General features: G+C 39.8%; 1 protein-coding gene across 5 annotated transcripts in view; it reads right to left on the bottom strand.

The window, feature by feature from the left end:
• LOC138352355 (choline/ethanolaminephosphotransferase 1-like) overlaps nucleotides 1–13,545 on the bottom strand; it is a 54,568-nt gene that overhangs the window by 38,090 nt on the left and 2,933 nt on the right. For all 5 annotated transcript variants that reach the window (XM_069304774.1, XM_069304775.1, XM_069304770.1 and 2 more), the window contains exon 2: nucleotides 6,650–7,258. In XM_069304774.1, coding sequence (XP_069160875.1) covers nucleotides 6,650–6,880 — 231 coding nt within the window. In that variant the 5' untranslated portion in view covers nucleotides 6,881–7,258. The remainder of the gene's footprint in view (nucleotides 1–6,649; nucleotides 7,259–13,545) is intronic.

The raw sequence follows: 13,545 nt of genomic DNA, 5'->3' as shown, positions 1-13,545 counted from the left end.
TCCCGAAAGAGAATACAAAGAAAAGGCCAGAGCCAGGGTCTGAAACCTAGCAGCTCTCGGCCCAACGAAAAGAAACTGTAGGGGCAGGAGAGGAAGAACGGAAGCACCATCCACCTGCACACAGTGCAACCCAGAAGCTGGAATTGCCAAACAAGAAGATGAAAACTCAGGACCAGAACCAAACACAGGGGCTGTGCAAAAGCAGGGAACTGAACATGGACAAAGTCCAACCTAGCATTAGTAGAGCCAAGAAGCACCTACTAAAACACACAATGTGAAGTAGAGAATGAGAAAACTGGAAAAACGCAAGAAAAAGACCAGAAAGACAGTCCAAGCACCAGCAGCTAAGGACAAATGTGGAGAAGGAATATGAGGAACGAAGAAGACAGGCAGCAATCGGGAACGAAATGGACATGATTTACTACATACAGTGAATCCAATGTATATGGATGGGCTCAGCTAGGCATTGCACGACGGTCAAGGAACAAGTGTCCAAGAAAAATCTCGAAAGATGCAGCCATGCCCCACCGTATAACAAATAACACAAACGACGAACAAGGAAGGCCAAAGGAAGACGCATGCAATGAGCCAAACAAAACGCTACAACCAATCTCCAACACTCGTCCAAAAAACCATGAACCAGCGCCTAGTTGAAAGAGACGCCAGATCACATAAACTCATCTGCAGAGCGTAAGCACTAACGTGTCACGACACATCTTGGCCATGAATATTCCGGGAGCACAGCTAATGAAATGAAGCCAGAGCCACACATGCAGGAGAAGAGTAGGGTACAGGCGAATGAGGCGCCCCACACCTGCATGCAGAGAAAAACTAAGCGTCCTCTCCATATTCATAATCCAGAACATTCCCAGTATCTGCAGGGTTCGGACTGGAGAGATAAGAGGGGCAAAAGAGGCGAAGCACCCGAGAGAAAAAAGGATGCGGAACACCAACACTTGTGTACCCTTGGACAAGAATAGGGAGTTTGTTTTGGGATGCTTACCTTTCTAGGTGCCTGATCCAGTCAATGGCAGACATAGAATGCTTCCAACCACATGGGGGTGTCTATAGGCCATTGCTCCTCGTGCCTCTCTGAGAAGGGACAGGTTCTGGCAGGCCTAAAGAACTTCATACATATGACTGATGCCAAAGTCTGACACTAGCAATATCAGCCTGGATAGCTCCAGGGACCTGACGGGGCTCCCCCCAGAAAAAAGAAGAGATGCAGACTGGAATGAGAACAGCATTCCTTCTATAGGAGTAGAAAATGAATCGTGGAACAACTTGAGAGCCACACCCTATCTCAAGAACAACAAAGGCGGCTAGGTAAAGAAATAGAAATGATTGAACTAAAGCTACAGGAATCATACAAAATCCAAGAGAGAGAGAGAGAGAGAGAGAGAGAGAGCACAAAAGGCCATCAGTGAAACAGAAATCTGAAAATTTGTTTCTCCTACGCAAAATCAAGATCAAAAACCCTATCTAGTATCGGACCCCTGCAACAGAGAGAGGGAACTTTCACAGATGACGACAAAGAAATGAGCGAAATACTGAGGAATCAGTACAACTCTAGTGGATCGCTGAAAACAAACGCACTAAAAATTGATATAGTAACCCAAATGAATTTTTCATGGATGTGATGCCAACATCAAATCACATACCAGATGTCACCCTGTCCCCACTGGATTTTGAAGAAGCCATAGACAGTATTCCTTTGCACTCTGCACCAGCCCCTGATTCCTGGAACTGCATATTCATCAACAACTATAAAAAAACACCACTGTTGCAGGCTTTCACATTCTTTGGAGGCAAAGCCTAGCTACTGGCATTATCCCTGACATACTAAAAAACAGCAGAGATAGCACCACTCCATAAAGGAGTAAATAAGGCAGAGGCAAAAAAAAATACAAACCTATAGCACTAACATCACACACAAAAAAATCTGAGTGTGCTAAGAAATAAGATCACAAAATACATGAAATCACAGCATCTTCATAACCCAGGACAACATGATTTCAGAACAGGGCACTCTTGCCTATCACAGTTGCTGGACCATTATGGCATGGCCTTAGATGCCATGGAAGACGAGCAAAACGCTGATGTAATTCACACAGATTTTGCAAAAGCGTTTGACAAATGTGATCATGGTGTTAATGCACACAAAATGTGTGCAAAAGGAATTACCGGAAAAACAGGCAGACGGATCTACAATTTCCAAACAGAATCCAATGTGTAATAATCAACAAAAATACAATCCGGACCATCATCTGTGAAGAGTTCAGTCCCTCAGGGTACTGTGCTTGCTCCAGTACTTTTTCTCAAGACAGACAAGGACACAATCTATAGCACTGTATCATCCTTTGCAGATGACACTAGGATTTTTATGAGTAGACAACATAGAGAACACAGCAAACCTCCAATCAGATGTAAATAAGGTCTTTCAATGAGCTACAGAAAATAATATGGTATTTAATGATGTTCCAGTTATTGCGCTACAGAAAAATGAAAACAAAAACAGAAACCACGTACAAAACGCAGTCAAATCATAACATTCAAAGAAAAAGTAATGTAAAGGATTTGGGTGTACTCATGTCAGAAGATCTACACAATAAAGTAACAGAACACAAAGTAACAGTCACAACTGCAAGAAAAATGACAGGTTGGATAAAAAGAACTTTTCAAACTAGAGGTGCTATACCAATAATAATACTCTTCAAAACACTATGGCCATTCATGTTTAACAAATTTGCTATCATTTTATTCCAGCACGGTTGAGGCAGTTGATAGTGGTAAGGTTTGTGATGTTGTGTACCTTGACTTTAGAAAAACTTTTGATACAGTGCCACATGAAAGACTGATTAAAAAGATAGAGGCTCATGGTATTGGGGGTGCTATATTATGTTGGATTAGGGCATGGCTATACTAAAGGAAACAGTTAGAATAAATGGGATTAAGTCAGACTAGAAAAATGTGGTAAGTGGAGTGCCTCAAAGCTCTGTCCTGGGAGCTCTGTTATTCATAATACAGTGGTACCTCCCATAACGAATTTAATCCGTTCCATGTTCGTCATGTGAAACGGACGTCATACAAAACAAGTGTCCCCCATGTAACCAGTGTGATGCACTGTGTTTATTGTGAAATTCCCCCAGTGTGCATGACATCAAATGTTCCCCAAAATATAATTTTTCTTTGTAAAATGATAAATTACTGTCCCTGAACATGTCTATGTAAAAATAATTACCAAATTCCACTTACTTTGGCTGTGAGGGCGTGGACAAGGTGCGCTGTGACGTCATCAGGGGCTGGTCGCCCGTGTGTGAAGCTCCCAGACACGGTCGCGCAGGCCATTCACGCACCGCGTGTTGCCACAAATGTATTTTCAAATATTTTTCCTATGCATTTCCAATGCGGTTTTATTTGTTTCTTTTATCGTATATGATGCATATTTGTGACCTTTACAATATGTATACAGTAGAATGTTCATAATTTTCCATGAAACTGTGATACATGTGTCAGTAATGTGTCCACAATAAATGTTTATTGTCACAATATTACGTGGTAAAAATTCACTAATATTACAATATGTACAGTTTCACATACTATTTACACAGTAACACACTGTATTACACACTCAGTACTTTGGAGGTGCATAATAGTCAACGAAGTAGTCCATGGTACACAGCGCGACATTGCTCTCCTTGCACCAGCTACAGATAGATCTTTGTTTCCTGTTTCATCGTTCTGTGTGCTTGCAAATAATGCACTCGCGTGCACCCTTGGCTTTAGTACTTGTAGGTGGTATGTAGCCAAGCTTGTAAAGCATAAAGTAGTATTGAAACGATTATAGGAAAAGCTCAATTTGTAAGGTAGTCTTGAAAAGATCGCTTTGTAAGGTCCCACACAGGAAGAGATTCAGCTAGCCTCAAAGAGTGTCCATCAGTCAGGAAGAGATTCAGCTAGCCTCAAAGAGTGTCCATCGGTCAGGAAAAGATTCAGGTATTCTTAACAATATCAATGACCACCACCACCATGGAAGCCGCTAACACTGTTCATCTATGCTACTTGTATCAGATGCATCATCACTGAACGCAGAAAACGATTCATCTATGTATCATCTATATACATTAGAGATGGCAAGGGTGGGGCTCAGAGCTACACCTGGATACGCTCGCTGTATCATCCTCATAGGTGCTGTATCACAGGCATCCGACCGTTGTGTTAAGCCCTTATTGCGCCTAGCTTCACCAATGTTATGACCCTTATGTTCTTCAAACAATAGGGTCTGAATTGCACTGACTGAGTACAGTCTTTCAACACCGTGTGGGACAGGTGTTTGAGAGCCAGAGGCATGTGTGCTACAAATGGTTGCTCACGCACTACTAACCCAGCCAGCAGCCCTTGTCTTTCATATTCGTTATAGCAAAAGGTTCGTTCAGTGTTTGTTGGGTAGGCTGCTCCATTATGACAATCTTTCTTTGTTTCAAATGTGTTCCATTTGTTTTGTATTTATCACTTACGTCTCAATAATGGAGCAGCCTACCCGACAAACACTGAACGAACCTTTATGACATTTGTCCATTTTCAAATTGTTTCAACAGTTTTTATTTTTCGTTTTTTTTTTTTTTTTTTTTTTTTTTAAGAAACATGGAGCAGTCGACCTGTAGACCACCGAACGAACCTTTTTGACATTTGTACTGGTTTTCAAAATTCTTCATTTTTTTTATTATTTACGCTTTTTGTATGTAAGAAACATGGAGCAGCCTACCTGCCGACCACCGAACGAACCTTTTGCTATAAGACAAATGAAAAATAAATATTGAACACATTTGAAGAAAGGAAAATGTCATAATGGTTTATTCAGTGTATGTAAGGTAGGCTTCTCCATTATTGAGACGTAAATGACAAATAAAAAACAAATGGAACACATTTGAAACAAAGAAAGATTGTTATAATGGAGCAGCCTACCTGCCGAACACCGAACGAACTTTTTTGACATTTGTTGTATATCAGATATTTCATTTCTTTTTTCCTACAAAAACGTCAATGCTTTGCAACATCTCAGCAGTCACCCTTTTATATCCCAGCATCATTAGCATCTTTAAACAAGAACAACATAATTTATGTGCATCGTCGGAGGCGTCTAAGAATGTGCAAACAGCAGCGCGACCCCACCATGTTGTGTTGACGTTACTCAAACCAGCGTTCGTCATACGGGACGATTTGACGCCGATCGGGCCGTTCGTTACCCAAAATATTCGTCTTTTGGGGCAATCGTTATGCGAGGTACCACTGTATATATAAATGATTTAGACTCGGGTTTGAGCAGCAACATTTGCAAATTTGCCGATGATACAAAAATCGGGAGGGAAATAAACACGGAAAAAGACTATCACTTCAAGGCGATAAAAATAGGGTTTTGAAATGGTCAAAAGATTGCCAGATGCAGTTTAATGCTGACAAATATAAGGTTTTAAGGCTAGGTAGTGATGATAGAGTTACAAGATATACAAGCGAAAATGAGCTTGAGACTGCGAAGTCGGATTGCGAAAGGGATCTGGGAATTATGATTAGTAAGAAATTAAAACCAGAAAATCAATACATGAATGTTCGTAATAAGACAAATAGGACACTGGGATTTATGAATCAAAGCGTTAGTAACAAGACACCTGGTGGTGTTCTTCAGCTATATCTGGCTCTGGTTAGGGCCCATTTAGATTATGCAGTTCAGTTTTGGTCGCCGTACTATAGAATGGATATAAATTCACTTTAACGTGTCCAGCATAGGATGACAAAGTTAATTTCCCAAATTAGAAACCTGTCATATGAAGAAAGATTAACAAAGTTAAATTGCATTCACTGGAAAGGCAAAAAGAGTTAGGGATGACATGACAGAGGTTTACAAGTGGATGAATGGACATAACAAAGAGGATATTAATAGGGTATTAAACGTATCAACACTAGACAAAACACGAAACAATGGGTATAAACTGGATAAGTTTAGATTTCAGAAAGACCTGGGTAAATACTGGTCCGGTAACAGGTTTGTTGATTTGTGGAACCAGTTGCCATGTGGCGTGGTTTAGGTGCGGGTCCCTCGATTGTTTCAAGCATGGGTCGGCAAAATATATGAGTGGGATTGGGGGTTATAAATAGGAGCTGCCTCGAATGGGCCAATAGGCCTTCTGCAGTTACAATCTGCTTCGATTTTTTTACAGTAAACTACAGTTGAACATCGAGTGACAAGCGCCTCAAATTACGAGCATATTGAGTAACGAGCCCGCCAATCGCCGACAATTTCTCTCAATTGGCGAGTGCTCGTTTGATTAACAAGAAAACCACATGGTGCGTTCTCAGAAGGGAACGAGAGGCATGTCAGAGGGAAGGAAAAGAGGCGTGCCGAAGGGAAGGGAAAGAGGCGTGCCGAAGGGAAGGGAAAGAGAGGCGTCTGTAAATAGAACAGATTATGACAGGTTGTGGAGTGCCACCTTTGGCCAAAGGTGGCACTCTTCAACCTGGAAAACAAGGTGGTTATAGAGCATGCTTATTATACCAGAATACAATTTTCCATTAAAAGCTACAAGACAATGTCAAATACACCATCTTTGACAAATTACAATTTTGGAAGCAAACAGTGTGAACATTCACATACCTCTTGCTTGGCATCCGGGCTGTAGTACACTAAGAGTAACGAGGTGACGATGTTGATGAATAGGCCAGCGATGGTGATGAGGTTGGGCGCTAGAGTCATGGAAATTTGTTCCACTAGCCAACACCACCATTTTTGCATCATGGGGTCCATAAGAGAGCTGGAGGCACAAGAATACTTGTGCTCCTCCAGCCTCCTTAACTGTGCATTGCTCAGGTGACCCATCTTCATCATTTGGAGCCTTTCTTTCAAAGACACTTCTTTTGTTTCAGGTCACTGTGTAACAATTTTGTCAGCTTTTATTTTCCAAAGCCCCCACAAAAAAAAAAAAAAAATAAACACCTGAGCTTTTTAACTAAAAATAAATAAAAAAAGCCTCTATTAAATGCTTTTCACCGAAGTCATTACGCAACACCACAAGACTTATATCTAAAAAGCCATGTGTAATTTTCTAATATTCATGTCTCCATTGTCTTTTTTTACCAAAGCATCAATCATTATTCTGAGGCATCAAACATTCTACATTTATTACATCTTAATAAGCATTATCTTAGCTTGCGGTTACAACACCAGTTGTTTTCCATCATATGATCACGTCACACCAAAACACACCTGAAAGATAAAAAGATATGTTATCAGGGTAGACAAAAGTTATTTCTGTCAGTTCCCTACTTTTGGTATAGATAATACACAGTACAGTAATACTTGGCATTGAAAATCAATGCTCTTGAACTTTTTAAGTTTAAAAATAGCATACTATAAATTAACATACAATGAAGACTTATAATAATAAATTATTATTTTATATATATATATATATATATATATATATATATATATATATATATATATATATATATATATATATATATATTATTTATTTATTTATTTATTTCTATTACTGTATGTACTAAATCTTGCATGCCATGCATGTTCTCACGTCTCAGTAATGTAATCCAATATGATTTAGCTGGAAATACAAGTTAAGGATCTCATATGAAGTGTTACTACTGAAAACAAAATTGGCAAATTTCAGTGCTATCAATCAATATTTTTAGGTACATCAATTTTCTTAAATACGTAAGATTTGTAGAAGAAAAGCTATCAACATGGATAACACTGCTAATTTGATGCCGAGAAGTCACGATTGTTGGGGAGTGAGGAGGCTGCCCGAGGAGTCTAGTGTTGGCACACACTCCAAGGTCACAACAACAACTACTACCCCACATTATCACCAACTATGCCATCTAACACAATGCCAACTACCATTATTAGACAACACACAAAATTAAACAACTCCGTGTAACTGTAAGTATGTACTGTACTTGTATTTTTTATGACATAAAAGGACGAGACACACATGAAACTAAGTTCCTTTCATAAATGAGCTCCTTACAGAGGCAAATGCCATCTTCAGAGTATTCACAGAAACTCATACTAGAGATTGCTGTATATCGACAGAAACGTTTATATCCCAAATTACACTGTCAATAGATCTGATAAGCACAAAAACGGCATGAAGTACGTCTATGTTAAAAGACTCGCTCACACAAAATTACACAAAAAAACACACAAAAAGTGTGTAGGTGAGATCTAGAACCTGATCCTAGAGATCTGATCTAGAACCTCAACTAATGTGGTGGAGACATTAGGTATCAGAGATGAAAACGCCTCATAATTATTCTCATACACAAAACCCCCTAATGCAACAGCTGAATAACAAAGCGAGGGCATAATAATTATAAACTGTCTACAAAACCAATAATAACCCAGTACAGTACCAAATATTATGCCCCTAGGAAATTTCAACCTTACAAATTTGAAGTGGAATATGACAATATTAGACTACAACAAGCACAAATCAGAAAGCAAATGAAACTTAAGACAAGTATCATGCAACAATGAACCTGCAGATAATGGAGTCAAGTAGGGGGGAAAATTAGGCTTGGTCTGATCTTCAAATAATGAGGAACTTACCAGACGTATCACAAATACGACATTCAGATCAGAATGCCATTGAAATAAAGACAAAAAATTTACTAATTTTAAAATAGGCTTTGGTTTAGAAAAAATAAATGAAGAATTATCCAATACTCATTAACAAACCACCAACACACTGTTGGAATGGCAAAACTTCCAAGCCTGGATATAGGCTAGACGAGGGAGGGGGGGGGAGGAGAAAAAAGAAAAAAAAAGAAAAAAAGAAAAAAAGAAAAAAAAGAAAAAAAAGAAAAGGAAAAAAAAAGAAAAAAAAAAAAAAAAAAGAAAAAAAAAAAAAGCAGAGGTAAACTGATGATGATCACGGGCCCAAAGGTAGACTGCAGATTGGTTACACTTGACACTATGGACAACCCAAGACAAATGGGCTCTGGAACAAGGACCCAGAGACACCAGATTCCCGAACCAGGTGCCCTCCCTGGGCACACTAGTGGTGCAGAGGTAACAACAAATTACCACAAGAGAAGGGTGGGTAGACTGCATTTTCTTGGACTGTCAGAAAGCCTTTGACACAGTACTCCATAAAAGGCTTTTACAAAAGTTGGAGCAACAGGCAGGAGTAAATGGCAAAGTGCTCCAGTGAATAAGGGAGTATCTAAGCAACGGGAAATGGCGAGTAACTGTGAGGGAGGGATGAGGCACCAGAGTGGCGAGATGTCACCAACGGAGTCCCACAGGGCTCTGGGACTCCACTGACCTATCATTTCTATGATAGTTCTATGATTCTATGAACTATGATTTCTAATCTGCTGAAACTTATTTCATCAAAATCATCGCATTTCAAAAAAAAAAATTGAAAAGATATTTGAGGTCAAGTATTCAAATATGAAGGGAACTTGCCAACAGGCTAGCAACTTGGAAGGAACTGTAATTCAAGGCCTAGCAAGGGTCCCATAACTCATCCCCAAAGGATGGAACACTATCTACTGTTCTCTGTCTAGAAGGACTTCACAAACCACACTAGTGCCCTCCAGGCCAGTGAGGTCTTTAAATTCTAGCCATCACAGAAAGGTGGAGTTTCAATGGAAGAAAATAACATGGATAACTTTAAAGGGAAACAAAGCTATTCATCATTGTAGCACTGGCCCAAATCAGCTTCCAAAAAGGTCTTTAATGTTACAATGCCTTGTAACATTAAAGACCTAACAGCAGTGATTGTAGAAACATGTCATCTATTCCATAACTTTTTTTTAGTCTAAATAACTTCAATCTGTCAAGTGAATCCCCCTGCATGGCAGTGGAACTGCTTTTTCCCCTCACCTTCAATGACTCTGTACTGGAAGTCTACCTCTACACCAGCCCAGATGAGTCATGAGTCCTGCCACCTCTCCACCTCTCTGTACCCCCCCCCCCAGGCCTGGCCCGGCCTGGTACGACTCGGAGGCAAGCCAAGCTCCCCCGCTAACCAGTAGTTTGCCTTCACAAACAAGCAGTTAGCCACCTTCAACTAGCAGTGGTGCAGCTCAACACAAAGACTATCAGTTTGCTAGTTGACCAGATGTCCACCTTGTGTTGACACCGGGTGAGTCATCACCACTGGACTATATAAAGGGCACCGCCTCATTGGAGAGCCTAAGTCCACTTCGGGCTCACCATAGCCCGTGCTACTTGGAACTTTTTGTTCCAAGTAGCGAATCTTAAACAACAACAATTGGAGAGAGTCTCTCTCTCTCCCTCAGTGCTCTTGGATCACCTTGGTGTGTCTCACCCCTTCGTCTGCCCTCAGCCTATGCCGTGTGTCTGATGCCATGGTGGTATGGTAGCTGTCTTCGGTAAACCAGTATATCTTCATGCATTATATTCGTCGAATTTTTTACAGTTTATTTTGTATTAATTTTCATATGATCTTGTCCACCTTTGCATTATATGATCAAGTGTTCTCAGGTGCCATTTTTGATAATATTTCAGTAAATTGTTTTAATTATTTATTTGATTTCCATTTGTTTCCACCTGCGATTTACACACTGCAAGGCCAATAGCAGCATTTTTTTTGTTTATTTATGTAATGGAGAGCCATACCCTCTTGGTTTAGTATAGCTGCGATACCACAACCCATCACAAATCCAATATACAAGTACAGTAGTGTATAGCGTTTTCAGTGTCACTTTATCGTACTAGTGTGTTCCACAGTACAACATTTAAAGTAATTAATAATAATAATAATTCTTTGTGTTGGGGGACAGGAAGCCAGTTTATACATACAGTACATGTTAGGCTTATATCAAGCCCCCCCCCCCCCCAGGGTTGAATTACAGACCCTTTCCAGGATGCAACCCCACAACAAGCTGACTCCAAGGTACCTATTTACTGCTAGGTTGACGGGAATTAGGGAAAAGGAAACACCCTCCCCCCAACCATTTCTGTCCCACCTGGGTTTCGAAGCCGGAATTCTCGATTGGGAGTCAAATACAAACCCAACTGTATTATCAGGACTATTAACATTTAAAATGTTAACACAAACTTCAGATTCCCTATACCAGTTTTTTTGTCATGTTACCAGAGCAGTGTTATTATTGCCGATTGGTTTGATAGCCGTCATGTTAACAGTCCTCCAATTACTGATCTGGCATGCAAGTCATCAAAAATCAAAATGCTAAAAATATGAGCCAAGTGTTCAACAATCTATACATTGTGCCAAATATCTAGCAACACTCAGTACTTCTTGCCAAGTCAATGTCATGTCTTCACAACACCCAGAGACCAAACTGAATACTGTAATTAATATTTATACAATCTCTAACCTCAAGCTATGAATGACCCAGGCATCTTTTCAGCCACGTAGCAGAATAATGACTTGGCAAAGATCAAGGCTGACCGGTCAAACAATTACAGTACTGTACTGTATTACAAAAATCTTGCAGAAAAAACATGATAGAGCAGAATCCACATGTACACCCAAAAACAAGATTTGATATAATCAACAAGATTTAATCAACACAATGATCAAGGATACTAGCAACATGTGACATGGGGCACCACAAACATTCATACCTAAACAGAGATGCAGAAAACAGAATTGGTTCAACAGAAATTGTGAGAGGGCCAGAGACCAAAAGACACAAGCATGGAATCAATATAGGAAGAGGCCAAACCCCCAAACATACCAGCGATACAAAAATGCGAGAAACAACTACACGGCAGTAAAGAGAGAGGCAAAAAGAAATTTTGAAAAAGGGATAGCAGACAAATGTAAAACAGAACCAGGCCTATTCTACAAATTCATAAACAACAAATTGCAAGTAATGGATAATATTCAGGTGTTGAAAATAGGAAATACTGTAGATTCACGGAAAATGAAAAGGAAATGTGTGAAACATTAAACGAAAAGTGCCAAAGTGTGTGTGTATAAAATGAAATCTTCAGGGAATCAGACAATAAGAATTCCAGAGAACATAGAGCATACACAGTTTCTTTCACCAGCACAGCAATGCCACCACCTTTCCTAATTTTTCTATCCTGTCTCCAGACTGAGTAGCCCCTTGGGAATATGACCTCATTTAAAATATCTTTAAGTTTTGTCTCCGTGAGTGCAACAATATCTGGTGTCTGCAGCTGTATTACATCACTTAACTCCAGTATCTTTGATCTCACTCCATCTATGTTGGTGTATGCAATTTTCAGGAACATGTTCCCCCTCTCCTTATTCTTCACTACCCTTTTCTCTAGTGATTTTTAAATAAATAAATTTTTTATTCAGGTAAGGTACATACATACAAGGTAAGATACAAAGTTGATGGATTTATAGATAGAGCTAGTACATACAATGCCTAAAGCCACTATTACGCAAAGCGTTTCGGGCAGGATAAACATTAAAGACTAAAACTTAACACTAATTGAGTTTAAAGTATAAAATGTGTTGAGAACAAATAAAAATAAGAAAGGGGGGAACATGACTGAACATTTTGTTGGTTTGCCTTTTTGTACCATTTTACTGGTCTGCCTATCACTTTGTAGAAGAAAGATTTGATTTCTACTTCATTCCTGCTCTCAATTAGACGTTTTCCCTCAACGAGGTTCAGTTTTAGCTTCTCTCTTCTTTTGAAAGATCTCGTCTTAACGAGCATACTTTCCCTTCCTATCACTTTGTAATTTTCTAGCATTCCTTAGTACTTCTTCCATCTGTTTGGCACCATTTAGGATGATCCTCAAAAGGTCAATCTTTCCCTTCTACGTACTTTCCAATTCTCCTGTAGTCGCAGACATTCTCAATGGTAGTAAGACCTTCCATGAGGCCAACAATTTTATCTACTACTTTCTCTTCTTCTACAGTTCTTTCTGACCTAGATGGTACAGTATCTCCTTTTCTTTGCAACCAAAAATTATCAGGGACTTACTTCGATCAACTGTGTTTTGCACCAACTTCGGGTTAGATGCCAGTTCCTTTCTGACTTCCAACCTATTTTTTTTTTTTAGATATATACAAGAGTTGTTACATTCTTGTACAGCCACTAGTACGCGTAGCGTATCGGGCAAGTCCTTAATCCTATGGTCCCTGGAATACGATGCCCTGCCGCGAAGAATCGTTTTTTCATCCAAGTACACATTTTACTGTTGCGTTAAACAGAGGCTACAGTTAAGGAATTGCGCCCAGTAAATCCTCCCCGGCCAGGATACGAACTCATGATATAGCACTCGCGGAACGCCAGGCGAGTGTCTTACCACTACACCACGGAGACTGCCTAAATGTTTGTTTTATGCTGGTTGCTGCAGTGTTTGGCTTCCTTTACTGCTGCTGCTATTTTTTCCTTCTCCTTGGCCACTTGTGCATCCTGTGTACAGGAGTTGTAGCAAATGTGTAGAAAAAGGCTAACATGGTTCCAATCTACAAAAGTGGCGGCAGGGAAGACCCCCCTCAATTATAGACCCCGTATCGTTGACAAGTGTAATAGTCAAAATACAGG

Source organism: Procambarus clarkii, chromosome 53 (assembly GCF_040958095.1).
Source record: "Procambarus clarkii isolate CNS0578487 chromosome 53, FALCON_Pclarkii_2.0, whole genome shotgun sequence".
In the NCBI taxonomy this organism is placed as follows: Eukaryota; Metazoa; Arthropoda; class Malacostraca; order Decapoda; family Cambaridae; genus Procambarus; species Procambarus clarkii.
This window is presented reverse-complemented; position numbering and strand designations above follow the sequence as displayed.